The sequence below is a fragment of the Temnothorax curvispinosus genome, unplaced genomic scaffold, assembly GCF_003070985.1.
Source record: "Temnothorax curvispinosus isolate PA1 unplaced genomic scaffold, ASM307098v1 QBEX01004937.1, whole genome shotgun sequence".
Taxonomy (NCBI): Eukaryota; Metazoa; Arthropoda; class Insecta; order Hymenoptera; family Formicidae; genus Temnothorax; species Temnothorax curvispinosus.
The window spans coordinates 707,847-735,182 of NW_020214717.1; the positions used below are offsets into that span (position 1 = coordinate 707,847).

At 37.5% G+C, this 27,336-nt stretch overlaps 2 protein-coding genes and 2 non-coding genes across 7 annotated transcripts in view; 1 reads left to right on the forward strand and 3 right to left on the reverse strand.

Annotated features, from left to right (window-relative positions):
- Positions 1-1,237: 1,237 nt before the first annotated feature.
- On the forward strand, positions 1,238-2,812 carry LOC112454256 (protein NDUFAF4 homolog). 2 transcript variants are annotated; one of them, XM_025015544.1, is made up of 6 exons: positions 1,238-1,261; positions 1,466-1,622; positions 1,758-1,849; positions 1,966-2,194; positions 2,302-2,481; positions 2,725-2,812. In XM_025015544.1, the coding sequence occupies exons 2-5, from the start codon at positions 1,478-1,480 to the stop codon at positions 2,469-2,471; spliced, it is 636 nt and encodes a 211-aa protein (XP_024871312.1). In that variant the 5' UTR covers positions 1,238-1,261; positions 1,466-1,477; the 3' UTR covers positions 2,472-2,481; positions 2,725-2,812. The 2 variants fall into 2 exon arrangements, with proteins under 2 accessions (XP_024871312.1, XP_024871311.1); XM_025015543.1 differs by lacking the exon at positions 1,238-1,261 and adding an exon at positions 1,268-1,360.
- Positions 2,492-27,336, reverse strand: part of LOC112454241 (xaa-Pro aminopeptidase 1-like) — a 32,019-nt gene continuing 7,174 nt past the window's right edge. The window contains exons 2-13 of one of the 3 annotated variants that reach the window (XM_025015518.1): positions 9,543-9,766; positions 9,037-9,078; positions 8,345-8,524; positions 5,870-5,987; positions 5,186-5,564; positions 4,777-4,897; positions 4,037-4,400; positions 3,590-3,823; positions 3,330-3,493; positions 3,105-3,200; positions 2,777-3,005; positions 2,492-2,694 (exon numbers count right to left, since the gene is read on the reverse strand). In XM_025015518.1, coding sequence (XP_024871286.1) covers positions 2,672-2,694; positions 2,777-3,005; positions 3,105-3,200; positions 3,330-3,493; positions 3,590-3,823; positions 4,037-4,400; positions 4,777-4,897; positions 5,186-5,564; positions 5,870-5,987; positions 8,345-8,524; positions 9,037-9,078; positions 9,543-9,766 — 2,174 coding nt within the window. In that variant the 3' untranslated portion in view covers positions 2,492-2,671. Of the gene's footprint in view, positions 2,695-2,726; positions 3,006-3,104; positions 3,201-3,329; positions 3,494-3,589; positions 3,824-4,036; positions 4,401-4,776; positions 4,898-5,185; positions 5,565-5,869; positions 5,988-8,344; positions 8,525-9,036; positions 9,079-9,542; positions 9,767-27,336 lie in introns of those variants that run through there. The other 2 variants (XM_025015517.1, XM_025015519.1) reach the window with 2 other exon arrangements.
- On the reverse strand, positions 6,737-6,952 carry LOC112454280. The gene has a single exon (XR_003040710.1). It is a non-coding gene; the product is annotated as a small nucleolar RNA U3 (small nucleolar RNA).
- Positions 10,034-10,106, reverse strand: Trnaa-agc. Its single transcript has one exon. It is a non-coding gene; the product is annotated as a tRNA-Ala (tRNA).

A 27,336-nucleotide genomic window follows, 5' to 3' on the forward strand; every position in this document is an offset into this window, starting at 1 on the left:
GTTCTCGGTGTAGATGAGCGCATTGTTTCAAGAACCGTAATTTATTCCCTGTTTATTTTAGCTGAACTTCTTGTATAGGCCGCGTTCAGCAGACACAACTGTTGAGTTCGTCTTATCAACACTCTGCGTTGATTGGTTGGTTCTAAAAGTAAGAGCCATACACGTTCGACTGCTATTCAGCTGCTTGGTCTGCTGAACGCGCCCATAATTTATTTTTTCTCTTTGAAACGTTTTGATTGGATAATTCATGACGCGGCGTCGTGACGCGACGCGCGACGTGTATAGTGGGAACGCAGCCTTAAGGTGAAATTTCATGGGCAGTGAAAAGCAGCAGCAGATCGTACTGGTTGGCTACAAAATAGAGAAGTTCTAAAAACTTGAGAACTTCTCTATTTTATAGCCAATCAGTACAATCTGCTGCTACTTTTCATAGCTTAACCGATGGTTAAAATTAGCAGAATTGACCAATAGAAATGAATCCACCCTGCTTTCTATTTGTCAATCCTGCTAACTTTAACCGTCGGTTAAGGGTGCTGTCACATGGCAGTCAGAAATTCGGAAAACGGAATCTCGGAAAAGTAACGGAGAGGGGGTCAGAAGTTATTAAATGCATTTAATAACTTCTTTCGTTAAAAGTATTTTAATTTTTTTTTCATTTCATGATCTCTATCTCTACAAAATAATATAAATACACAATTTTTAATACATAAATAGTTAATGTACATACTGTCAGACATGCAAAAATTGCGGACTTGTCAGTCCGAAATTTTTGTGACTGGGCTCCCCATGGACTGATATTTCCGGAATAAGTAAAAATTGAAAAAATTATTTTTATTGTTTTAGAAGAAAAAAGATACTTACCGTAGTAGTAGAGTCTATTAAAAAATAAAGTTTCGACGTATTTTTTATTATACTCTAAAATTATATAAAAATCTCTTTAATTTAAAAATATGTTAAGGTTAGAATGCCATTTAGTTTTCCATAAAAGTCGTTCCATGGGGAGCCCGGCCCTTGAAAAATCGCACCGATCGAGCTGACTCTGATTGGTTGACCCCCTCTCCGTTACTTTTCCGAGATTCCGTTTTCCGAATTTCTGACTGCCATGTGACAGCACCCTAAGCTAACTGTGGTTGGTGAAATTGACCCTTAAAACTCGAATGTCCCTTCTTTAGTACGTTTTGGAACGCAGACGTGGCAGGGAGCTCTTGCAACTCCATTTTCTTGGTGAGTTTTGGAACGCAGTCGGAGCAGAAAGTAAAATGTGATTGTTTTTCAATGTTCAATGTTCATTCAATGTTTTACAATTGTTGTCCAAGCACGTTGTACAAACTCAAACCCCTGCGTTCTTTGACTGCAGGAGGTATATCACAGCTGAAATTAACAATAACCTTATGTCATGATTTGTCATGTATTCATTATTAGTATTCATCTTCATCAAGATAACGAATAGTCTGTTTTGCGGCAGGTCACTCGAGCCATGGGAAACTTTTACTCGGTGTTTACACGACCCATCCGCACGTTTAATATCGCAAATCGCGCGGAGAAAATCATTTCTCGAGAAAAGCCGATACCCGCGCCTCAATATGCAGCCGCGGATAAGCAAAGGAAGCTCACGGACGAAGGTAATTGAGTCGTCAGTATAATGTCTATTCCAAATTGTAATTACGTGATCATAATTCAAAAATGATGTCCGAGATATCCGCTTTATTCGTACTTTCAATTTTAGTCACGTAATCCTTTTTCTGTTCCTTTCTCAGTAAATCCACACTTCCTGGAAGAGCATTACAAGAAAAACATACAACTGGATCAACGACTGAAAGATGTTTTCGTTACATCAAAAGACCCGCAGGTATGACATTTTAAATTTGTACTTTTAGATACGAATCCTATTTAATAGAATTTTTGAATACGAATACATTTGATTATCGAAATTATCGAGATGTAAAGCTTTGGGATATTGTATAGGAGATAAATGAGCCAAAAGAAGAGACGAAAGAATCCAAGCCTTTACCTCGGAATAGATACATCGGGGAGAATAAATTTATGTATGAGCCTTACGAATCTACAGTGATCCCCGAGGGAAAATGCTCATTGAAACAGGCTCTCACATTTCTTTTGCAACATAAACAGGATCCAGTAACACATAATAGTGAAAATATAGCTTCCGAATATAAAATAGATAAGAAAGTAGTAGGTATGTAGTTTCATCTGTTGCTTCAGTAAAATCAATTTGAGACTTAACACATTTATATTTGCTTTACATCTTAACATTTATAGATTTACATGTTTGTATTGTTTTAGACGATATATTGAAATATTTTAAACTTTACGTAACTGTCGCTGTCGGGACAAACAGTCCACAACCAATAACAGATCCAATTCAAGAAATAATCGACCACAACAGGATGGAGATCGAAAAGAGCAAAAAGAAAAAAAAGAAGGAAGACATGAAAAAGGAGGAGGAGACGTGAAAAAGAATAAGTAATACAGACATGTATATAGAAAAATAATTTATTAAAGTTTGTTTCTATGTTTTTCCTGCCTAAATGTAATTATATGATACCCTATATCAACCTTTGGAAATAATGTACATTTTATGATAAAAAAAAGTTTCACAATGCATATTAGAATACTCGGCGAATAACGTGATCAACGGGATGGGTTTCCCAGTTTAGTCGCTTGTTCTCATGAAATCTGCAATTAAAATTGGCATTATTATTCTAGGCTCAACGATTAAATCGTATACGAAAGCATAAATTGTTCGAATATCTCTTACTTGCTACAACGTGATAAATGGCAACGATCACAACTAAGACATGGAATTGTCTACTGGTAGACGGTATCGCTTGAGAATAGTCAGGAAAAAAGTGGCCACCTGAACCTGTTTCTGGAATGGACGTAGTCTTCACCATCATCCAGTAAAATGCTTTCATTTTTAAATTTTTTTTCAACTCTGCGCCGACTTCTTCTCGTATACGTTTATTGTAATTATTTAGCCAACGCCGCTATGTGATATAGATATATTAATATTGCAAGAACCTGTGATTTTCTGTAGTTATAATAATTAAATTCAACAGCTGTGGAGTAATGGATTTAAAACTTACGTGCAGCGGCGTTAGCATATTGACATCGATAAGTTTCGGTTCGTAAGGGACTAGAGTGACGTCTCTGAATTTGAGAAATCTTCGTCCATTATGAGCCTGAAACAATTATCAGCTAACAATTTAAAGCTAGTAATTAAACTGCTAATATGAAATAGTAGCGCGGCTGTTAGTTATATATGTATATAATCATAAAGTATACACATATAATAATGTATCAAGATGTACCAATTTGTCAGCCGGAATTACTTCAAGGACATTCTCCAAACGAACTCCAAAATCATTTTCTTTGTAATACCCCGGTTCGTTTGAGAGAAAGAATCCTGGCTTTAACTTGACGGAGCATCCTGCGATTGAATTTTTGTATCCGAAATACGACAAGCTGATAGGCGCTGCAACGCGTATTGTTCCACTAGAATGGCTTTCATCAATTGTAATTCCATATTCTCGTGACGCAACTATTTTACAGGAAACTGTAGATTACGAACGTTCGTGAACTGAAGAGAAGTGACCGATTCCGTGACCAGTCCCGTGCATGTAATCGTAACCGGTGCTCCACAATGGCCTCCGCGCGACAGCGTCCAATTGATCTACCGTCAGATCACTGGGAAAAATCAAAGACGATAATTCGATCGAACCGATCAGCACTCTCGTGTAGGCTTTTCTCTGCTCGTCGGTCGGCACTCCAAAGTGAAGAGTTCTGGTCACGTCTGTGGTACCATCTGTCAAATAGTTTCATCATGCTTCTCAGGTCTCGGTTACTTGATTGGCGAAGAATTGGAGGAAGCGAGGAAAAAAAGAGCAACGAAGTAAAAATAAAAGGGCGACTCAAGTCTTTATAAAATTAATTTTGAATTTAAAATCAGTTCTTGTTCTATCTAATTCGACTAGTTACTTTCTAAGAAAGCAGAGTGAAAAGATTCGAAGTTTTATACCCAAGTATTGTCCTCCAGAGTCGATCATTAATGTGGACGTGGTCCCGATTTTAATGTTTGTCAAGTTATTCGGCTCGTAATGCGGCATAGCGGCGTGCGGCCCGTATCCCGCGATCGTCGGGAAAGCGATACCCCTATTGCCACCCTGCTCATAACGAATTTCATTAATCACCCTCGCCACTTGCATCTCGTCCCATCCTTCGGAGTCGAATTTGTACTGCTCTTCCATGTAAGCCAGGAAATCACACATGGCGATCGCGTCCCGCAGATGAGAGCTTCTCATACCTGCCGCTTCGACTTTGTTTTTCTTTGCTCTTAAATCGATTATAGGCGAGGCCTTAGCCAGCCTTTTCTCCGGTGGAATCTGTAAAAAAAGATTTTTATGTGTTAGCTGTATTTATCTAGATATTTTCACTCGATTCGATTTCCTATATCCATTTTCTCAAAAAATTAATCCGTTGACATATAATTTCTTTTATTGATTTATATAATATCGAATTAGACAATAAATTAAGGCTAATTATAGTCTTTACAATCATTGTTTGTAAGAGAAAGCGATTTCTTATATTCGGAAGGTTTTGGACTAAAAATAATATTAATCTAGACAGCTCAAGCTCGATAACAAACTTGAAGTAGGGTATTTATGTTGAAGAATCGCTTATTCGAAGGAAGATCACGTATTATACGTATTCTCAAGTTCCAAATATCCGCAAAACTGTCATCTCCGCGGTCACACTTACGGAATTGTATATTTCTTTGGACGCACCCGGCGAGTAGCCGCACGGCGACGGGAGCCAAACTGTATTCCAAACTTGCGACATGGTCTTCAAATCGTACCAAATGTCTGTGTAATTGTGCCATCTGCAACGATAAAAAGCCGGTTATTATGCAAGTCTGCTTGGTCTTATTAGTCGTTATATTAATTCTTATACAATTTATAGAACTCAGAAATATTTAGAGTTTGTATAACTGTTTGAAACTAAGCTCTTTTACTTTCTTTAAAATTCAAAGTGAAACCGAATCCTGCGAGCTCTACTTCTGTAATAGAAGTCCCGCTTGGTCTATATCGTGTCCCATCTTTTTATCTTAATTTGATAGGAGTTTCTCTCTCGACGCCGTATAATTTCCAGGGCTCTACTCGTCACTCACTTGACGCAGTTCGCGTGGGAGCAGGAATCGACTTTCAAATGTATGTCGACGGATCGCAGGATCTTGTGACGCGGCGCGTAGAGATGCAGGTCACCGTGGGCGACGATCGCGTATGCCCGGAGGACGGGCGTGTGCGGCAGATCGTAGCCGCGGACGTTGAAGAGCCACGCTATCTCGTCCAGGGCGGTGACGACGAGCGCGTCGGCCGACGTGAGCTCCATTTCCAGCCGGATACTCCGGACCTTCTCCTGCCACGGTTTGCCGGAGTACCCGTCCGCCAGCGGGTACGCCGCGTGCGGATTGTACTCAGGCCGGCCCACCTGCCAGATCAAGTCCACCAGGTCGTTACGGACCCCGACCAATCTTACGGGCGAATTCGCTGAACACGAATAGGATTGTTAGTTGAAAGTGAAAGAAGGTCGGATTCGGCTTTTTCGGCCGCTCCTCGACCTCGCACAGAACGATACTACTTTGATAGGACTTGTTTCGAGACTTGAAAGTGAAACTTTTGAACCGAAAAGTATTCATTTTATAATTAATTAGAGCAAAATTCTTGTACATAATAAAAATATATAGATTTTTATATTGACGTACAAACTATCTTCTTCGACAATAAAAATGTGTAAGATTTATATTTGAACAATATCGCGATAAAGAAATGCTCGATATAATGTTTCTCGTTACCCAATTCGTCCTCCCATATCTCCCACGTAAATGCGGGTATTAATTTCGGATTGGCACCAATACGTACTTCCGATCGATTTTCGAACTCTTGTATTAACCATTCTGTTATCGTTGGCACCTAAACATTAAACAGAAATAGTTAATTAAATGTTAAGAATGTGTTGCGATATTAAAAATATTACAAAATACATCTGCAATTTTTTATTCAGTGTTTGTTTATAAATTCTCATTAACACGTTGATGGAGATAGATTCTTTTAAAATATTCGTAATGTCAAATAGAATCCTTTCACCATTTAAATATTAAATGATGTTTTTCTCCTTTTTAATCGTAAATCTAATTTTAGTTGAGCTTTGTTTTGATCTCTTGCGCTGATAATTCACAGACGTGTAATCCAATCCATCCAAAACAATTTGCAGCAAAATGCTAATTTATTATTATTATTTTATATTATTTGACTTAAAATTATTTCTCGAAAAAATTGAAATAGACTGTTTTGTACAATACAAGTTCATAACCACATTAATACATAAATACTTTATAAAAAAATTTATTTTATTTATATAATAATTTGTACTTGTTTACTAATAACACCACAATGTATATAAAACTGTAGCAAAACAGACGACGTGCTATACGCATAATTCCTACGTTCGAAATAAATATCAATCGATTGTGCTACGCACGTCGTTTACTCCAGCGCAAGAAGTTATGTTCTGTTAGACTAAAATCTATAGTTTACGTCACGTATATTACAGATTTTCACTACTGGCAGTGAATATCGCGGACCACGTAGCCCTGGTATATTGTTTACCAGGGCGGCAATATAGAATAAACTTATTATTTTTGTTATTATTTAAAAAGGTAACCACTCAGAAAGTCCTTCTTCCCACCCCCTTCGCACTAGGTGCGAAGGGCGAACGATCATCGATGACAGAATTCTCGAAACGAGTCGGGAATTCGTGTCGTTCTCACGCTCAGAGAAGAGGACTATTCCTCATCTTCATGGTTACATCAACTCCCATGTTAGGGAGGGAGAATGAGATCAACTCCTACAGAACTGATCCTGTGAAGTATGATCTTAAAATTTCACCGCTCAAGCATGGCTAGATATAGCATTGTGATAGAATTTTAAACACGAGAAAATGATCTTTAACGTAGCCCTCTAGTAGACTGCAGAGAAATTAAATTTGCGAGAGAGTGATAGTTGTAACAGTCTGGCTCTAAATCCAGACGGTATCGCCATCTGGGGACCGATGAGGTTACCTATCGAGACAAGAATAAACGATAGCAGAAAGTAGTCTCGGTAAACAATTTTTCATATAAAAATTTATACATACATATAAATATGTATGTACATACACGGAAAAAAAATGATGTATCAATAGCATCAGTGTTATTGAGATAAAATTTATTGATGCAACATCAATATTAATGAACAAAAAACATCAGATAATTGTTTTAATAATTTAAATATTCGGTCCAATAATATCCAATTGAATTAATTATGTACGCTTGTGGCAGCCCGTGACGTCGACGTTTAATTGAAGCAACTTTATTTTTTTTCGTGTATAATTATATATAATTATATATAATTATATATAATTATACATACATATATACCCATATATAGAGATGTTTTCTTTTTCTTATAATCTCTATTCGTACATACAGGAAAAATACTAATAACAAGAAGAATTAAAAAGTAATTTAAAAAATAGTAATTAATAGCATTGTGTTTTTTATAAAAAGTAAAGGTTCAGGAAATGAGAAAAGATTCATCATATATAAATGTAAAGTATGATTTCGCAATTTTACTTTTGTAAAAAAAACAATGCAAAAATTATTTATTCAATTATTCTTTCTATTATTTTTCCTATATACGGAGAGACTATGCAAAAGAGAGAAAACACAGATATATTGAACATATTTTACAATATATATATTTATACATATTTTTATATACATTTTTTTACCAGGTTGTTAATATTAGTACAAATTAAATTTGTTGGATAAAAAAATTATTTAATTTATTTTTATACTCTTATTTTTAATGGTTTAATTATTAAAATGTTCTAATAAAATTTCGAGTAAATATGCTATATATATTTACTCTAACTATATTATATTTATTATTATTCTGAATTTTATTGTTGTCTTCAGATCTTATTAATGGATTGTATATAAATCGTTGTTATTAATAATAAGAGCATTAAAGACGAATTTATTTAGATTTAACTAGAAAGAAGTTGGGCATCTATTGTGATGGGTAATTTAGATTATTTCATTAACGACTTATAGAGACAGAAAATATAACGCGTACTGCAAAAATAATAAGTACATAAATAATAAACCGACGATCAAGCATGTAAATATAGAATAAAGACTTGTAAATATAGAATAAAGACTTGTAAATATAGAATAAAGACTTTGTTCGATACAAGATAATGAAAATATTTGAATCAATTTACGCACGTCGCGTTCACCTCGCTTCATTAAAATCCAGTTGCAATCCAGCTGATGGTTTGCTTGAATATGGTATCGACCATCAGTCCAAAGTACTGCCTTATCAATAGTTACTATAGCTTCTCCAGCACTTCCATAGAATCCAGTAAGAAATTCTCTTCTCATATCGTGTGGATCCACGGCCTCGCTCTAGGTGAAAAGAACGATTTGTTTTATTAATAAAAGAATAATAAATTGATATTAATATTAACAACCGGGAGCTATTAATATTAATATCAATTTATTATTTATATTAATTGAAGTAGTTCGAAAAAGAATTTTCATGCTCAATGAGCATTAAAATATGCTAAAGCTATAATGTTTCAACTGAAATTGATGTCCCCCAATCACTTCACCGTCGAAAATTAAAAGTAATTATAACAGGTATACATGTAAAGTGTATTTTTAAGTTTTAAATTTTATTGTTCGATACACACCTAAAATATTTTTCTCATTTTGTTAAATTTTAAAATTAGTGAAATGTTGGAAAACATGGAGTCAAAAGACTGGACACTGCACTCAAAATAAAGAATAAAACTCATTAAAAAAATTTTAGTAAATACGGAATGGCCGTTTATAGCGTATCAGCCAAAGTAATTATGCAAAATGTTATTTTTTATACTAAGAGAAGCTTTCAAATATGCTACACCACGCGAATATACCTCTAAAGGGCCATCGCGGCCATGAGAAACGAAGCTCACTGTCTGAAAATTTAAGCATATAATGAGAGGAACAACATTAAGCATAAATTGATTTAGATCAATGCGGACATATCAACATCGCTATCAATCGGCTAGATAATTTGATGAAAATAAAATTACAGACTTGATCTCTTATAATGCAAGTAGCGAGATAGTAGCGAAATAATCGATAGTAAATTATTTGTTTTTCAAGAAGTGATTACACAATTTTAATAATACTTATACATTGATTTTCTTTACATTTTTTTATTCTTTACATCTTTACGTTCTTTGGTATTTTAATGATAAATGAAGAACGCAAACCATCAGATCATGATATCGTGATATCCAATGCTTTTTTTTTTTAATTGAAACTAATCTACCAATACGCCAATGATACGCCAATTATCAAGATACGAATAGACTTTTGGACAGATAAGTCATGATCGTCAATATCGAGTGGAGTTAATTTCGACGGTATAACTCACTTGATGCTCGTCGTCCGACGTGACGATGTAACCATCGAGAGGTGGCCCTTGAACTGCCGCCACCCGAACCATCTCGGATCTCAGTTGTCTCAGTCGCAGAGAACTGTCGTGTCGATTGACCGGTTGATTCTCGGCATAAGCGTTCACTGGACAATATAATCTCTCGGCCCCATTATAATTATGCTCCGGCTTCGGCAGTGTGCTGATATCGGCTTTCGTTAATCCTGCAGCAAATGCGTTTCATTCCTCAACTGACATTTTTAATAAAATAAGTTGAATTGCAAAACGGGAAATAGATATAACAGATATTAAAGAAGGATGGAAGAATGGTGTAAAGAAATGTAACTTGTATACTAAAGTAAGAATTTAGAGATATATCTTAATTAACAAATAATAAATTTAAATAATGAAAAACTGTACAGAGTAACATTTATACTGTAAATCTGTTACAATTCTAATATAATAAAATAGTAAATTAAAAAAAAAAGAGTTGGAGGCGCCGGGTATCGATCCCGGTACCTCTCGCATGCTAAGCGAGCGCTCTACCATCTGAGCTACGCCCCCATCTATAAGGCTATTTCTAATTTGTACTGATCAATCCTATCATATATACCTATATATGTATATATCTATTATTGTTATTATTAAATATTCGCGTATCTATATATTTATACTATGTACACACATTATTTATTTTTGTCCAAAACTTATTTACAAAATATAAGGCAAGCCTTACATATGTATAAACGACGTATAATTTAGAACACGAAATAATTATCATAAATCATATTTAGTTGTAATTGTAAATTCACCGAAATAGATTTTTGAAGAATTTTTATCTGATTTTGTAAAAGAGAGAGTTACTCCAGATAAAGCGTACGATTATACACATGCAAGTGTATCTATTGATAAAAATGTTCTATTAAATAATAAGATTTAAATAAAAATAAATGATTTGTTTGACAGAAGTCTCTAAATTAATGACTACGTTATAACAGCTTTGTGTAGCTACAGTATATTTATATATCATGATTCAATAAAACGGAGACTTAGGAGGATTTTTCGTCTGTCAAGTCTGGAAATTAGGGATGCACCTTCGTCGAAATTAATCGTAATACATACATATGTATTTTGAAGTGCACTTTATACAATCTATAATTTACATTAGATTTTGGAACTAGAATTCTATTCATAATTGTACATCCCCTGCATGTCGTATATTTTAATTGAATATATGTGTGAGATACTTGTTATTTTATATATTTTTGCATTCTGATTCTTCAAATTTTTCCGCATTACAAGTCGCATAAAATTATAAATAGAATTCTATTGTGTGAATCCTGACAGGAATTATATATTGTTTAAAATGGATTTTATGCATTAAATGCGCGTACCAAAAAGCATTAAGTCGAAACAAAACAAAATAAAAACACAAGCTGTTATTTCGGAATCCTAATAATCAGGAATTAATTATAGCAGTTCGCATCTAGAGCAACGGTGAAATTCACCAAGTCGAAAAAATTGAATTGATAATCCATGAGAGAAGTGATTTATAAATGCGAGTATCTGGCAAACTGAAGAGTTTCGTATACTTAAACGTTTCAGCAATATATTCATGATGTACGACGTTTTTAGAGTCTTACGACTCTATACAATGAACAACGTGAGCAATGTGACGTGACTTTATTGACCGGAAACTAGTTTGATTTCCATTACGTGTAGTACACGTCCCATGGGAATCCAGAGGGTGTGCTAAGTGGTGCTCGTATACCAGGAAAGCATATCGAACTTGGAGCTTGATCGTCCCGAAACGCACGTTTTGATCGTTACTTGTATATTGAACCTTCACCGGCGTCTTCCAAGTAGTATACGACCAATCGATTAAACACGCTCGTGCCTTTTTCTCCTTCCTTTCATTTATCTTTTTTTTTTCTCGCGTCATCGAGAGTCCGCGTCTACCTGGGCAAAACGCGGTTGGAAGGACGCCGTTCGCGTTCCGCCGCTCGCGATGGAAGGATCAATTTCGTGGGCGAATGTGTGTGTGGAGAACGGATCGAATATAATTCGGGACAGGATCATGTACCCACCCCCTCGCGCATTTTATCATTAATGCATCGTAACCGGGTCAGCGTATTGTTTAATTTAATAATTTAACGTAAACATCAAGTAATATTAAATATATTACTAGGGAAGTAGGAGCGTGCAGTAGGAAAGTTTTACTCCGATGTAACCTTACAATTTTCAGCTCAGGTAATTTTCCCTGTAAATTTCCCGTGCACTGTAAAGGTCACGCCGCCTCACCCCTTTCGTCCCATTAGGCATTCGCGAAACTCCCCTTATCCCTTATTTCTTCCAGTTGTTCGAAAGACAACTGCCGTCGGAGAAAAGAAATTCCGTTGTGTTGCGCACAATTGGATATTGCACGTGGAGCTTAATCGTCAATAAAATAATTTCAAATGTAGGATAACATTTTTTTTTCTATAACATATTTTTTATTATATGGGAGGAATGAAGAAGAATATTGTCTCACACATGGTGAAGCATTGTATCGCATTATTTCTCATTAAAGACAAAAGAAAGCAAATGATTTAAATTAAAATGGATTTAACATGATATTTATGATAATCATAAATATAATTAAAGCTATATATAACTTTTTCATAAATGGTAAAATGTTTCATAGATTGCGTGTTGTATAACTGTCGATTAATTGTGCGATAAATATAAACATAAATCTATTTATTTGTATAGCTTTGCAATCTTTTCTAAGCTACGTCGAGGTATTAAAGCACAACACATAATGTGATAAATGTAAAAATGCAATTAATAATAAATATTTTTAAAATATTTTAAGTAATAGCCACAAAAATGTGTAATATATCTATAATAATTAAAATATAATAATAAAAGAACAAAGATGATAAAAATAAATGTATAAATATGTTATTTTCAACTACTACATTCTTCTCGTATGTCAAAACAATGTCTCGTAAAAAAGTAACAAATTATATTTTATAATATAAGATATTAGCGCATTATATTAATGTTTTATTAACACCATTCTGTGCAGTTATCTAGCGATAAAAATACAAGCGTTTTATTTCTATAAGCGTAATATATTCTGCTTTTACACTTCAGATAACGACATTATTTATACGAGTATGATGTTACTTGTACAATGCTACTTATAAATTACATATGTTCCGTATCAAGCGCGACGACCATCCTTTTAAAACTAATTTTAAGGGCGCTCTTTTTGTCCCACCTTTGTTCGCAATCAATAGAGAGGAGAGTTCGCTTTCCCAAGATATCAGGCTACCATGAATTTCTGATTATTCTCGAACGTAGAGCAAGGATATAGGCTCAAGGAACGATACTGAATGCATGGCGGAGAATCGAGACGCATATGATAAAAAAAATGTCTTCTTAATTATATTGTCCACACGTGTCAAGATAACTTCTTATACAAAGGTAACGAATAATATATTTTACAATAGATACATGATTTTTGCACGTTTTATGTTGGATTATAACACCATCCTGTGAGTTTTTATTCTAATGATAAAAATACAAACGTTTCTACAAAAAAATGTCTTCTTAATTATATTGTCCACACGTGTCAGGATAACTTCTTGTACAAAGGTAACGAATAATATATTTTACAATAGATACATGATTTTTGCACGTTTTATGTTGGATTATAACACCATCCTGTGAGTTTTTATTCTAATGATAAAAATACAAACGTTTCTCAATTTTATAAGCATAATGTAATCCTGGCTCCATATAAATACGAAAGTATTTATAAGGATTACACAAGTAACAATGCTACTTGGATAACGTTATTGCAAGTTATTCCATGTGAAGCGCGGTATTTAGCCTTTGCTGCTTTAAATCCAATTTGGAGGGTGCTCTTCTCGGCCTCGCTCTGAATCGACGAGCAGTAGAGTCTCTTTCCTAAAAATATCAGGCTACCTTAAATCTCCGGTTATTCTCCAACACGCAGGATACAAGGCGCAAGCCTCGAGAAACGACACGAGAAGCGAATGGCACGGGAATCGATATCGAGGAGTGTCCGGAGAAAAGGCATATTTTTCACGGGACATCACGGAGGGTGAACTCGACGAGGCCGAAGCGATTCGTTTTCTTAGTTGATACCACGTTGCCGCTGTCGATCTACCATTTGTTCACCACTCACTTTCGTGCTTCAGACCGATCCGGCTGGTAGCATGACGAAGAGTTTAAGCCGGTTCCGTTGCCGCGGCGCGCCACGGGAGTGGCGCAATGACCGTCGCTTGTGACATTTCGAGTACACGTCGCGTTCACTTTCATATCATATCGACTCATTAAACCAACGCCTAATGTTGGGTATTACTGCAAATGTAAAATTATTAGTCCTGCTTGATAGAAGTGCGACTGTGTAAATAAATAACGAATCATTTAATAATGAATTTAATAATCTTGGATTTGCGTATAATAAGAACGTGTATTTCAGAGAACTGTGACTGTGCTTGAGATTAAATTCATCGGTTATATATACCAATACATTTATGAATGATCTAATATTTATTGTGCAGTAATAATGACGTTTGCGAGAATGCGAACTGAATCTTCGTATGTTTTTTTCTTTTCAAGTGACATTCTGGCTTTCTGCCATAGATACCTCATTGCAAATAGCTCGCGCAATATCGAATGACAGGGGCAGGAGGAGAAATGATCAAGATGCTGGCGGACTGGATTGTTTCTTGAGATGATCTTTAGCATGTACCGAACAGGCTCGCATGATCCGCAGAAACCTACTCGTGATTTCATCTCGGTATATCTCTGTGGACCAGTTTGCCGCACTCGCGGTTCACAGCGCCACAGTTCTCTTTCTTTCTTACGTCGCTACTCCCCTAGTAAGCAAAATGTTAGCAGTGCTGTTAGCAGTATGCCAGCAGTCTGGCAGCAGAGATTCGATTAGGATATCGCACGACGGATATCAATTGCACACGTGTTGAGTTCCTGTTCTGGCCGAGGGAGCCTCCGACATAGCGTGACAGTTGATTGGCAGTCAAAATAGATTTGACGGTAAAAATTAACGACAAAAATTATGTCATGCTGTTTCGTAATCATCAACAATAAATATGTTGGTGAGATAACAGAAAAAACGGAAAATCCATATGTATACAAGTATAATTTCTACAAATCACAACTTCAAACTAACTTGTATCCACACGAAGCTTGTGGGGCGAAAGAAAAGATCATTTAATGCCACATGAATTAAACATGATATTAAAATATGTACATGCGGTATACAGCAATAATAATAAAAATATACAACGGCTTGTATTCTTGTCCTATTGCTAATACAATCACTATTTTATTTAAATAATATCTTTGTACGGGAAAGTTGTAAAAGAAAGAGCGAGAGCTAATTTTAGACAATTATGCTAAATGCATAATGCAAATATAAAAAGAACATTATAAGCCTATATAAGCAGAAATGTTCCTCGAGATATTTATAAAAGCTTTCTAATTTAATGTTTCTAATAAATTTAAAGTTAATAAAATCAGAAAATTGTTTAATTTTCCTGAAGTAATGTTTTCTCGTATATAAGTTATTTTCTCTCTTTCTCTCCTACGGAAGAATGTGATGAAAACTGTCCCTCTACAGGAAACTATCTATTTATCTACCATAAAAGCATAAGAAGCTAACACAGACGGTGAATCTGTGAACTAGTTGCGCGATGTCTCGAGATGATGTTCAGTATCTATTGATCAGGATTACATAGGCCGTAAGAAGTTAGACGATTTACGATATTTGCATCTCTTAATAGTTGTGTCAGTTTAAACCCTCGTTTTCAATTATCTTCGTCATCCGTTTCCTTTCGTAAAACAATTATTAGCGATTCCTATCAGCCCTGGATCTCTTTCAGTAAAATCTTGAGCGTCCCTCGCGACGTTATTCGCTACTTATGCTTCTGTTTTCTGTCTCGCGACGTCTCACGTCGCGTTATCGATTTGTTCTTATAATTTGTATAAGTTTCGCGTCGAAGTGCGACGTGGGTAAATCAGATCAGGGATTCATGCAGCCAAGATAGTGTGAATGTTGAAAAAGTCGGAAAGTCGAAAAGCTGGTTAAACGTTCCTCTTTGCTTAACTATCAGGAGTTCATCTTCGAAGGCCGCGCGATACGGCTTCGATTTGGGATGGCTCGAGGCTTTTTGCAACAGGGTAGTAGAAGCAGGGTTGGCGTTCGTACGAGGGTGATTCTATTGTATCAACTTTCTCGCATGGCAAACGTTGTGGCAAGTTTAAACGTATAAGTATAAAATGTATGAGAAGCGTGAAAGTAGAGCGCGAAAATATCGAGTTTCCTTTATAGAGAGTGAAATAAATAAAATATTTTTAATATATGAGGCTATGCGAAAAGTTCTCGTTACATTAATAACGATAAACTTGAATTAAAACTTGAAGTTAAAAATAGTAAATGTCAATAGACATATTGAAATTCTTATTTCTTAATTATTAGGAATAGTAGACACATCTTTTCGAATGCGGTTAAAAGCTTAAATGCTCCCTTCAAAAGATGTTAGACCAACTATATGAATGATAAATAAAATAAAAAAAACTATATAAATAATAAAATAAAATAAAGATTAATTTAAGCAGGTCTTCCACAAGTACAAAAAGTACAATCAATCAGATAAATTCTTGTTGTTATCTGCACACTCTCTTTCTTATCTTTTAAGATGCAAAAGTGCGTGCATCAGTCGACTTGCCATCAGCCATGCCACTTTAATTGGAAGAGGAATACAGAAACGACCGTGTAACGTTATCGCAACGATATCGATGCGTCTATATATATATGCGTGTACCCCGTTGCAACTCCCGTTGCTACAAACGGGGGAAGCCGAGAGGGCAAGGGGGAGGGGCACAAAATATTCCATTTGCGGCGCGCATACGCGTTCGGACCATCCCCCCATCGCGCTTTCCACGCAGCTGCATCCATCGCGCGTGTTTGACGCACACGGATATGCGGGCACATGCATGAACACGCGGGCGACAAGGGCGACGAGAGAGCGGACGTACGGTGCGCTGGCGCCGTCAGGCGTCATCGGCGGAGATCGATAACCCGGGGGAATTGGTGTGCGTGGTGCACACCGGCCGATGGAGAAGGGGGGCGGGCGGGAGGAGGGGGGGGGGCGGCGAAATGGAAGGGCGGAAAAGAACGGGGGGGGGAGGGGGCGAAAAAAGGCAGACGGAGACGGACGGGTAAAAAGACATCATAAATCGCTCCCGGCCGTGTATCCCCCCCCCGCGTCCGACCGTGCATCCTCGTTCCTCCCTCTCCACCGCCGCCCCCGTGTCCATCGACCCCGTCGAGTCGTTACTCTCTTTCCACCCTACGGAAATTCGAACGGTTTTCCCGCCACCGACCGCCTCGCGCGCTATACGGCCCTGGCCGTAGTGAGATGGTCGCCTGCTTAAGTGGCTCGCCACGGGCCGCCGTCAAGGCCGCAGACCTCGTCTCCAGGCGTTCGCCGGCCAAAAGTCGCGCCGCGAAAAAGATGCGTCGCCCAGGCCCCAGGTTTTTAGCGGCTCCTTCCGACGGACGAAGCGTCGCCGGTGCCCGCCACCCTGCCAGGGTAGCATCCCGCGGCGGAGGTGCATCCCTATATCCGGGATATACCCCCGCGAATGCGCACTCTCGGGGTGAAGGGGTGTTCAGCGCGGTGTCCCGGGGTGTGCGCGTGCAACCGAAGGTTGTCGCCGCGCCGCGACGCAATGGCAATGGCGCGCCGCCGATCCGCTGCAATGGATGCGCGCGGAATTAGAGGGAGGGAGCCGATTGGTCGGCTTCCGCCGGCGCGTGCGGCCTTGATAGATAACGTGACGACACGTGTCGACGGCACGTGTACGGGCAACATCATCCGTAACCAGGATTTCGAGCGTTCGTTCGGTTGCTCCGATTGACGTCCAAACGCGGGTAAGTCGAAATTATTTAGACATCTCTTCGCACCGATGCCGCGATGGGTTAAAAATTATTGCATCAGTTGTTAAAAAATTTATTTCTTTGATTAGATGATACTTCATACGATTGACGAATAGATACACGATAAATAGATACTACTAGTGTGTATTTTTCTCTATTTCGCGATATTTTACAGATGAATGTAATTTATTTAGAAAATATCTGGCACATAATTGCATATAAATCTGAATGACAGAAGGATGACGCAGTCGAAGAGAATCGAAAGGAATGTGCGACAACAGGTTTGCTACTCGACTTACCTGTTAAACAGGAATACAGAATGAAAGAAGGTAGTAAAAATATGATTAATAATAAATGATTATAGATTGATAATAAATACTTAACATCTCGAAAATACTTGAATGTGCTTCGGAGCCTACTTCGCCTTTACTTCGTTTCGTGAGAGACGATGACATAAGTTAATGATGATCTACAAACTGACAAATGATTGACTGCACGTTTGTTTACTAATTTTATGCGCTGAGGATGACCTAAAAAAAGGATCGAAACTTATTTGATTGTTCTAGATAGATTATTTGATTAGTCTATTAAATAATATAGCGCATTAATTACCTCTGGTTCTCGTTGCCAATCTTATTGACTATAGTTAAGATTATTTATCCTGATTCCTAACCTGATTGTTCCATTTTTTTTAAAGCGAATATATACTAGGCCGTAAAGAAATCGTAACTAAAAAATATTCGAGATGTTTCTTTCGCGTCTATCATGAACATTAAAAGAAGCAGGTGATATATAAGGTAACATGATACATTATATAAAGTTTGTAAATTACAGCATCGTATAAATTGCTTGCAATACATAATTGCGATTGTAAAAAAAGATGAAGGTTGAGATTGTCAATAATAATCATGATTGATGCTCTACTCTACTGAATTTGCGTTTATTGAGCATCCGCGCGATTAAAGTGGGAAGTTACTGCGGCATCGAGAGGCTGTCGTCGGCGAATAAAACGAGATGACACCGAGACGCGACTTATAGAGACCGACGGCTCGCGATGACGAGTGAATGACGAGTGAATGGGAATATCGAATCGGAATAGGAATTCCCGATTGGCGTGCGGAGCGGGATGGCATACGGAGTTAGAGGTGACATTTTACTCGTTCCGTGACACCGCGCTCGCCGCGGCGTGACAGTGACAGACGGAGATCGATAAATTGTGGAAGGCCGAAGTCGCGCCAAGTGGCGGCGGCGCGGTCCGATGGGAACTCGACCGGAAACGGAATAGGCCGCCATCAGGCGACGGTAGGTTTTTAGGCGTCCCGCGGGTTTCCCGAGATAAGAGTGCAGCCCTCGCGGGGGTGCGGACCCGCCGCGGGCGCAGGGCGCAGGTACAGGGATGAGCGCGGGCATATATCGGAAGTCGGATATGCGCTCGAATTTCTTTTCGGCCGTGACCGACGATCGCGGCGGAAATGCTTTGTATTTATTGGAAAACAAGGGCGGTTCGGTAGCAGGGTAACACGAGGGTACAGGGAGTGAATTTTCAGGCACCGCCCCCGTAGGGGGGTAGCGCGTTTCACGCAGTCAGTTGGTTACCGGAACGCTATGGCACGGCGCAGTCATCGGGATCTCGAGGGGGGGATTGTCTCGTTGCCCCCGACGATCTCGGGCCGGCCCGAGACAGATGTTCGCGGTACCCCCTTGCAACCAGAAGGGTCACCAGCTTGTAACCGCACCGTTGAAACCGTCGTTTATTACATCATTCGTTACATTCCCAATAATAATCATTGAATTGAACGTAACGGGCTATCAAGAGACTATAATTTGATATTCCATACCGCTGTCATTAAGAAGTTTCAACCGTAAACTTCTGCCTTAATCTAATTTTCTTCATTCGTCTAATTGTCTTTACTCGTCTCCTCCTTTCCAAAACGTGAATATGTACTTGCTTTGATTTAAGATTTAAGTAGGGGAAATATATGAAAAAGTTTAATGCCTACAACGCAGCAACATGATTTATTTCCTATATACTTATCGACCGTTAATGCATTTATGCAAACAATATTGACAAAAACTAATAAAACTGTTGTTACTTCTAGTTACAAACCCGATACGTATTATATCGTAAAATGATTATTTTATTATTATTTTATACGTTTATATTCATATTTATATTTATTATGGCGCGCAGACTTATTCGATATACAATTTTCTTTTATTAATCGTATTAATGCGATGTATCTCGTAAATGTGTAAATATATGATAATATATTTATAATCCTAATAAGTGTAAATATTTTCGTGAGCAATCATATCAAAACTAGCATATAAAAAGAAAATTTTAATAAATGGAGTGACTATTATTATTACGATGGCGATGCATTGAAGATTGAATACCAATAAAAAAAACTCCTTTATTTTATATTTTGTAACTATTCCGAAAATGTGCGACAACCTTACGTGAGATATCGTACACGTAAGATATTATAAAGATATAACCGGGGTGGAACGATGTTAAACAACGTGCGATTACCGTTGGAATATGATGAACTCGATTTTATCAAGGAGATTAACACGTCGCGACAACGAGGAGGTGGTCTGCGCTCGTTACCGCGATATTAGAGGAGTATCAACATTGCGGGAGTCTATGCCGACTTGATCCGCCTGCCGTGTTGAGAGAAAATTGGTACTACCAGCTTGGGCTGTATACGATTTACCAGCGTCGTGGAATGCGCAGGTGGAATTTCGTTGCGGGACTCACGTGGGGAAAAGCCTGGCCAAACCGAGACGAAGTCATTCATAGGAAGAAATGGGTTAGAACAGACGAGACACTCGAGTATTAGGAGTGTAGGAAGCTAATATTGGTTTCTCCGGCTCGCGCCGCCCGCCCGGTACGTCTCTGTGTACGCCGTCGTATGTAATTGTCGCGCGTAATTGCAACAATATAACGTTGTTGATAAAAATATTCTGCATTTTCCCTGCGTGTTAAAGACGAGTGAAATGTATCGAAAAAGTCAACGCAAGCGACACCCGTAATATTTTATTATTTATTTTATTTATTATATTTATATAATAATGTATCTCTAATGGTAATGCAGATGCAACAAATTGGCAACATTTGTAAAAAAATAACGGACATATTCTTAAACGTTGAAAGAAATTAAACCGCAAAACCTGTTGAATCGCGTGTAAGTTGTATTTTGCGTATCTTAAAATAGTTTTACTATTTGATTTATAATATCTCTGTATATCTGTATCTGTAAAATAGCAATATTATAGTATTTCTTTTAAATTTGCAAATTGCAAAGCTAAACAGAACGACGGGACAATCTTCAATCGGGGGGAGGAAGACATCTTGCAAAATTACGGGCGAAGCGCGCGCGAGCCGGGCTCGTGCGCGGCCGTCGAAAAAAAAAAATTTTTTTAATTGCCGTTACAACGGCACGGAGGGGTAGCAACAATTTGCTGTAAACAAGCGATAGTTTGCAATTACACAGGAAAACAGAAGCTGCAACGAAGGCGCATTGGCGAAAACCCGGTCGCGTTACATTTGTAAACGGAACTCGGCGCCCGACATAGTAACCTGGTACACGATGCGACATTTTGTGTTAAAAAAACGCGACCTGCAGCCATCGCGCGCGAATTTCCATCGCGATATCGGCTCGTAAGTCAATCGGCTGGCAAACAATCGCGTTCGTATTACGACGTTCACGATGAAACCAGCTGAATTGAGATTAAACGAATTATATAAAAGATTATCTTATTTATTCATTATATCTACCTCGTTTTTCGTTAAGTTGCGCGAAGGTCTCGATTTTTAACTGTTTATCACTCATACACTTGTATCGCGATATTTTGATTTAAAAAAATTGACTCCCGTGTGGTTAAAGAATCCGTCATTAAAATTAAGATTGAGGATTCTAAGGTTTGCTTGAAATATGAAATTACCATTTAAAAATATATCAATTTGTACTATTTTTATTCTTAGGGGAAAGAGAAAAACTTGTTCTCTTAAGATACGTATGTTAATATCGGTAATGTTTTCTTACGCTTTATTCAATGCTTTCTCAGTATTATGTTATTTCATGACGTCACTGTCACACGGGGAATTACAGATTAATTAGATGACAAGGGACTCTTCACCGGTCGATGTTACACACGTGCTGATTTGCGTGCGCCAAAAATACATTCTGGCACACTTGTATAAATTCACAGTGCATTTACGTTTGCACGTATGCATCGGGTACGAGTCATTCATCTTACTCCCACCGACGAGCTGACCATTTTTTGTTTACAGATATTGGATAAGTGACAGCGCGACGTAGCAGGGCCGTATGAACGCGCAAGGGGGATCGCATCCCGGACAGAAGGAGGAGCGTTCGCGCTCCAGTGTCGTTCGCGCTCGAGCGCGAGTGGGGACATTAATTAGGGTGGAACAATAGAGAACGAGAATTTTTACCAGGGTCGCATAGCGCACAGGAGGTCGGAGGTGTGGGAGTAGTATCGTCGCCGACGCTCGGGCCCAGCGAAACCGCCGAGTCTCGGCGAGAGAAACGTATCTCGTGTCTTTCGCGTAAAAAAAAAAAGAAGAAACTATGAAAGAGACACGCAGGTTTATTCACACTTCGATACAATTAACCGTTCTTACTTTTAGCTTTTTTCATTTAAGCTAAGAATACATTGACGAGTAAAGTTCTGCAAATGAAGTGTCTTTGAGCAAGTCACTTTTATTTTTTATCACGGGGGATTTTAACGACGATTTCTCGATGAAGATTTTTCTCTATATTTTTTTAGGAATTTCTCCTGGTGAATGCAATAGAGAGTAATTGTAATTAGTCGTCAAACTTGATGGCTACGTTTCTAACAATAGTTGCTGTAGAGAGCTAACAGTATACGATCATATGTTCGCAAGATTCTCTCGCGATTGATTTTCAGCGTCAACGCGCTGAATTCGAGCATAACGGAACTTGGCAAACGATGAAAACGCGACGAGACGGCAATATGGATTGTGTAAGATTTACAAGTGTGTTTATGCGCGGGTTAATAACATACGTGTTCGTTCGATGCTCGCAAGAGTGCTCGCGTGATTTATCGGCACATTCGCGAAACGCTCGTACATTGAGACCCCTAATAGTAATTTACGTAAGCGATGTTACGTAACGTTTGCACATTGTGGCACGCTCGCCCACGCGAGCCCACCGTCACGCGAAATGTTACTTGATGCATCATTTGTTGATCTTTTCGTAGCGAGTTCCACGCGCTATTCTTTGATATCTCTACGAACGTTTCATAAGAATCAAGGTAAAACCGAGGAAGGTGGACCTCGGCCTTTCACAAAAATAGAGTATGGCCCCAATTTTAACTGTGATATTGATTCGAAGATATTTCGAGAATTCATGCGTCACAAATTTCAGTTTTACTATCATCTCTTCTGAATTTTAGGAGACAATGCTGCTAATAAATATTGTATTTAATTCTTGTCGAGTTTTTTTTTGGATATTCAAGTGCTTCCGCAAGGACTTTATCAATGAAGACGGCAACGCGCGCGATCAATAAAATAAAATATAATCTACTCCCGTTTGTCCGTAAGTGAATTTAGAAGGTATTCGCGGCCGCTTTGTCTTACATTGACGCAAGGACGTTGATGTAAAGGGTATAAAGGGCCTGGGGGGCGATGCGTGGCCTTACCAAGGCATCAGCCCCTACAGGGAGTGTTCGAAGGGCCCGAGGATTCCTCCTCGTCGTATGCAGCGGCCTGGCATCGCGCATGCATGGCCATGCCGCCCATGCCGGCCGACGCGCGTATGTAGGCACGTACGTAACGCACGCACGCACGCGGGCACGCGTTTCCCCCATAGGCCATAGGCACAACACGCTCGCGCGAAAACTGCTTCGCTTTACGCACTACTGCGCGTACATCGGTTATCGGGGAAGCATGATCTCCGCCTCGCGCTCCTTCAGCTCCTCCTTTATTCCTTTTTGGACCGAGGCCGAAGCCTGACTGCGGTCCAACTGTGCACGGGACGCATAAACAACCAGCATCCTCGAGATGCTTCGCGCGCGTAGTCGGCGCATACGCGAATCCGAGGCGCCGAGAACGACGAAGGTATAACGCTTTCGTTGTTATCTGTTTCACGACACTTTTTATCGAGCCTGTCGGAAGTAGGACGCTTGTGATAAACCGGAATAAATATAATATATGTATAATAGCTGAAGAAGCGATAATCTATTCGAGAATAAAACATTTTTCATATATAATTACACGTATAAAATATCTTCATGTATATTTTCTTTCTATTGTATAATATCTGTTTGTATGTATAAGAAAAATAATAAAAAGAATAATTGGAAAATAATTAGAAAAATAATTTTTGCATTGTTTTTCACAAAAAATAAAATTGCGATTTTATTATACAATATTGCATATATAATTATATATAATCACATTTTATGTACAATTATTATATTTATATGTGGTTATATATATATGAGCAATTTTTTTCTCATTTCTTCAAACTTTACTTTTTTGTACAGAGAACAGTGCAAAAATTATCCTTTTAATTATTTTTTTTATTCTTCTTATTACTTTTACACACACAGTCATTCAGACAAGTAAATTGAAATTATTTATTCGAACCAGAGAATGTTTTCAATTTATCTGTTAAGCATAGCTTTATTTATTTCTGAATTAACTCTCAACAGTTATGAAATTTGTTAAGTTTTTGCAGATTGACCATTGAGCTTAGAGTGACTGACACATTAAAATAAAAAAATAAGAATACCAGAGAATGATTACATTTTTGTTTTAGCAGGAATTTATTTTGAATAACTTATCAATATGAAAAAGCTTTTGTGTTGTTATTAATTACAGCAACGCATCTATGCTCAAAAGACGGGTGCCTATACTGACGACGTTACGTTATTCTCGAGGTTCTGTATACGCAGCCGCTGCGCGTGCCAGACGTATTACGTCACCGTATGCACACACGCATTATTAGGGTTGCAGGATGTGTCACGCTTCCTTCCACCGTACCTGATTCATGCACATATGTATGTACGTACGGATACGCGCGACGCGACTTCGCTCGTTCATGCGGCACGTCCGCGTCCGTCGCGTCGCACGCATCACGCGGGCACGTTCGTAATAATAATACTTGGTAAATGCTGAAGCGCTGAACAAAGAAAAAACATGCAGAGCAACAGGAGAACACGAGGCGCGAGGGGTTGAACGACATAGGCCTATATACGCGGGCGTTTCTTTCATTGACCTCTTTAGGGGACAATGGGCCAACTTTCGGGGGTTGAAACATGTTTCGGAATATGGCGACGCGAAAGGCTGCTAACGTAAAGCCGAATTCCGTAACGTATTCCGATTTCTTCGTTTACGTTACGAAGTTTTCACTTAGCAAAATCAGTTCAACAATTTCTGTTGATTAAAAATGCGAAACGATGTATAAGTGCGTTTATTAAAAATTTTACACATTTTCTTTTCCTAATGCCATCGGCCATTCTTTCTTTATCTTGCTTGGGATCTTTACAGACATTTATCCAGTTTATATTATCTCAAAGTCTGTTATTTCAGTTTACATCAAACTATTTTTGACATTGTTTTATATTTTTAATCTATATTTAATCATAAAGGGATAATTAAATAAAGAAGTCATATAAGTCGCATTAAATAGTATCGATACATGTATAAGAAGATCAACAGAATAATAAAATTACCATTGCGTTCCTGCGTTTAGACATTGAACTTTATTCAAGTTGTTTGTTGCAAATAAGTTGTTGTTAATAAATTTAATTGAAGAGAGTATAATTTTAGGTAAACTTGAAGATTAAAGAGACGTTATCATTTTTAAAATGAAGAATACAGAGTTAACAATATTATCGCAGAGTCAAGTAGAAAATCAACACGTTACTAACAACAAACAGTTGAATAATAGATAAATTGAAAAGTTGAAAAAACTCATAAAGAAAAATTGTTACATTCAATAGATATAAAGATTGATAATTCAGTCGAGTATTAAATCCAACATAAACCTGACAGTCCAGCAATGATGCTGGAACGAAAGAGCCGAAGAGCGTGAGGAGATCTGAGACACATGGAAACTATACACATATACACGCGCAAATAGCCATATCTACACAGACAAGACTACGTGTCGAACACTTCGGCTGTGCATGTAGATTAGAAAGGCGGATTAGGAGTAGCGCGTAGACCGTGAACCAGCATCAGTTTATCTGGCACGCATTGGTAAATCACGGTTTAGAATCAGCCGGGGAACAGACTAGTCGAGAAGGTTGCTAGAGGAGCTAAGCGAGCTTAGGCCAGCGCGGCAGAATGTCTAAATGCTATACCTGCCGCGACGCGATGCGATGCTATGCGACGAAACGCGACGGGTCTTCGTATGGAGAGGCAGTGCAAGGTCTCTCTCTTTTTCCCCCTTAAGGAGAGATCGAGCTTAACGGTGCGTGCATGGCTAATGAACGCTGCAATTGTTTGCTCCGCGAGAAATGAATCTCTTTTTGTCCGATTTTTTTTTAATATTTAGGAGATATAATATAAAATTTTATATTACGTACATATATATGTAAGATTTGATAATATCAAAATATTAAAAGTAGTAGATTTCAAAAACTAGATAAGAAGTTATGAGAAAGGTAGTAAGACAAGGTTTTATTTTTGTACGTGCTGTTTTTCATGTAGATATACTATAGCAGCTGTATAAGATTCGTATAATTGAAAACAATTTTAGAAGGGATGAGAATATTACTAGATTACTTATAATTTTTCTAAAATTTGATATATAAGTTTTTATTTGCTATGACTGAAGTTTGACAACATTTTTAATGGTCACTATATTGTCAAATCTATCATATATTGATTCAAATCAAACATTGTTTTATTGTAGTTTGAACTAATATGACCGAAAAATTAATTTGTGGCTTTTCTTTTCTTTTTCTTGTTCTTCATAATTTATAAATAAAAAAATACTTTTATATATAAGAATTAAAAGAAATAGACACTTTTATTTTTCATCAATTACAACTTGGAAGTCATATTGTATTTTCTGAAGAGAGACTTAAATTCACAATTAAAGAGTTTAATCGTTAAGTCACTTTTGAAAGAATAAAAGTAAAAAGTTGATATAAATTTAATTTAGTCGATCGTAAAATTTAAAGTTTAAAAAATGGATTAAAGCTCCATTGTGCTTCAACTGACAAAATATAAGAGTAATTTTGTGGAATGTTGAATATCGATTTCAGTATCTCTGGTATGCTGAGTAAGCTCTGCGAACGCTCCACTATTTGAGCTTCTCCGTCGAGAAGCAACTTCGGGATGTTATAAGACCTTAGAACTGTATTGACATGTGTAATTATTATAAATTAGAACGACTATTAAAATATAAAATAAGTACTGATTCAATTGTGTTATTATTTCATTATACATTACATTATTGCGATGTGCAGTATATTAATTTTATTAAAATGACTTTTATTACTTTAGTTACTTGTCGATAACGTTATTAACAATCATTTATAGTAGTAATCTATATACCGTTTTATAAAAAATTCTTTTTTTTTTAATTTTCTTTTTAAAACACAAAAGGTTGACATGAAAATCGATATTCGTATTAATAAAGATTTACCTGAGAAGTAATTTTCTATCCAATTTTTTACAAATTTGGATACAATATTGATTTATTGATAAATACATGTAAAATATTTTCAAATTTTTTAGCTCATATTTGAGTTTACGAATTCGCAGATTTGACTCTTTCAATGTTAAAATTTAAATTATTCAAGTAATTTAAA